Raw genomic sequence first — 1,740 nt, forward strand, 5'->3', positions numbered from 1 at the left:
AATCCCAGCACTCAGGAGGCAGAGGCCAGCCTGGTCTACAGAGTGAGTTCCAGGCCAGCCAGGGCTACACAGAGAAACCCTGTCTGTCTCCAAAAAAAAAAAAAAAAAAAAAAAACACCAAAAACACCCAAACCAAAACCAAACAAACAAACAAACAAAAAGTAGCTGAGTTCTCTGAAGCCAGTTGATCAACTCCTTTGTGTCTCTTTCTATTTGTCAGCTCCATGGAGTCGCTTCCTAGTACCAGTCTAAAACAGTCTGGAAAGCAGCTGACTCTGTTTCCTACCTTAGCCAGGACCAGGAGTGGACTGCACCTCCATTATCACTGGCTATGACCCTGGACCCAACTCCCAGTGAGCCACTGACTCTACCTACTACTCCATCAGACAGCTGTTTAGATCCTCCAGCCTGAAAAATCTGGGCTCAGAATGGGTTAAATAACCACTATAGCTCTAAATATATAGTACACACAGCTTAGGTGTGTTTACTGTGTATTTAGCTGTACCAGGTGATATACACATACACACCCAAATACACACATACACACTCCCTGAAGCAGTTCAAGTGCAAACAATCTGAAATACAAAAGAAATCATCAAAACTTGCCCCTCCCGCACCGTCTGTACCCATCCCATCCCTCCCCTTCCACTCCCACAAAGCCCCCTCCCCTTTCCTTTTCCCACTTCTGAAAACTGACTTCCCCTTTGAGCGATTTCTGCTCTGTATCACATTAAAAAAAAAAAAAAAAAAAACTCACTGAGGTTTTGGCTGCCAGCCTCGCCTCCCACAGCGGAAGCAAGAATCCCTCCTTGAAAAATTCATAGATTTACACCAAGGGCAATCCCAACCCGCCGGTGTGCAAAATGATGCTTTTCTCTGCAGCGGGGGTCCACTCTCACGACTGTCTTTAGGGGGATCTTGGAGGTATACTGTTGGGCCCTCAGTTTCGGACATATTCATATCAGTGGCCATGAAGTAGGGAGGCATCTGAGGTTCTGTGACTGTGCTTAGTGGCGGGGATGGAGTGGATGTGACAGGGAAGGGGCTTTCATATGAGTATGTAAATGAGACAGGGAGTTGGATTGTAACAGGTTGTGGGGAGCCTTCCGACCCACACCCGGACCCCAATGGCTTGGAGTCAGGACATGTGGGTGTTTCCATAGATTTGCCTTCCCCCTCCTCCTGCCCCTCTAAGCCCTGGGGATAAGTTTTCCACTGCATAGCTCCAAGATGCTCCGGGGTGCTTTCTTCCATCGCCCACGTGGATGCCCTAATGGCAGCCACGGTTTGAACCCCTTCCATCTCCTCTGGTTTACACTCTGCTCTTTGACTAGCTGTCACCTCTTCTTTCTCTCCTGCATTTTGTATCTCTGGCCCTGTCTGTGCCGCTCCAGCAGCGGCAGCAGCTGAAGCTGCGGCGGCGGCTGCAGTGGCAGCGGCGGCAGCAGCAGCAGCTACAGCAGGAGGAACAACAGCTGCAGGGACACTAGTCATGATTGGCATCTGTGCAACTGGAACAGCCCTCAGCTCCTGGAGAGAAGTGAGCAGAATTGAAACACATTCCTGGAATGGGTGTAGGGGTGGACTGGGGTATGGGTGTGGGGGTGGACTGGGGTATGGGTGTGGGCATGGACTGGGTTATGGGTGTTGGGGTGGACTAGGGTATGGGTGTTGGGGTGTACTGGGGTATGGGTGTTGGGGTGGACTGGGGTATGGGTGTTGGGGTGGACTGGGGTATGG

The 1,740-nt window shown here is 50.8% G+C and overlaps 1 protein-coding gene across 1 annotated transcript in view; it reads right to left on the minus strand.

Annotated features, from left to right (window-relative positions):
- The window catches only part of Tex13b (testis expressed 13B), a 3,206-nt gene that overhangs the window by 843 nt on the left and 623 nt on the right, over positions 1–1,740 (minus strand). Inside the window, exon 2 of the mRNA XM_021154034.1 lies at positions 1,342–1,343. Within this exon, the coding sequence (XP_021009693.1) occupies positions 1,342–1,343 (2 nt within the window). The remainder of the gene's footprint in view (positions 1–1,341; positions 1,344–1,740) is intronic.

The sequence above is a fragment of the Mus caroli genome, chromosome X (genome assembly GCF_900094665.2).
Source record: "Mus caroli chromosome X, CAROLI_EIJ_v1.1, whole genome shotgun sequence".
In the NCBI taxonomy this organism is placed as follows: Eukaryota; Metazoa; Chordata; class Mammalia; order Rodentia; family Muridae; genus Mus; species Mus caroli.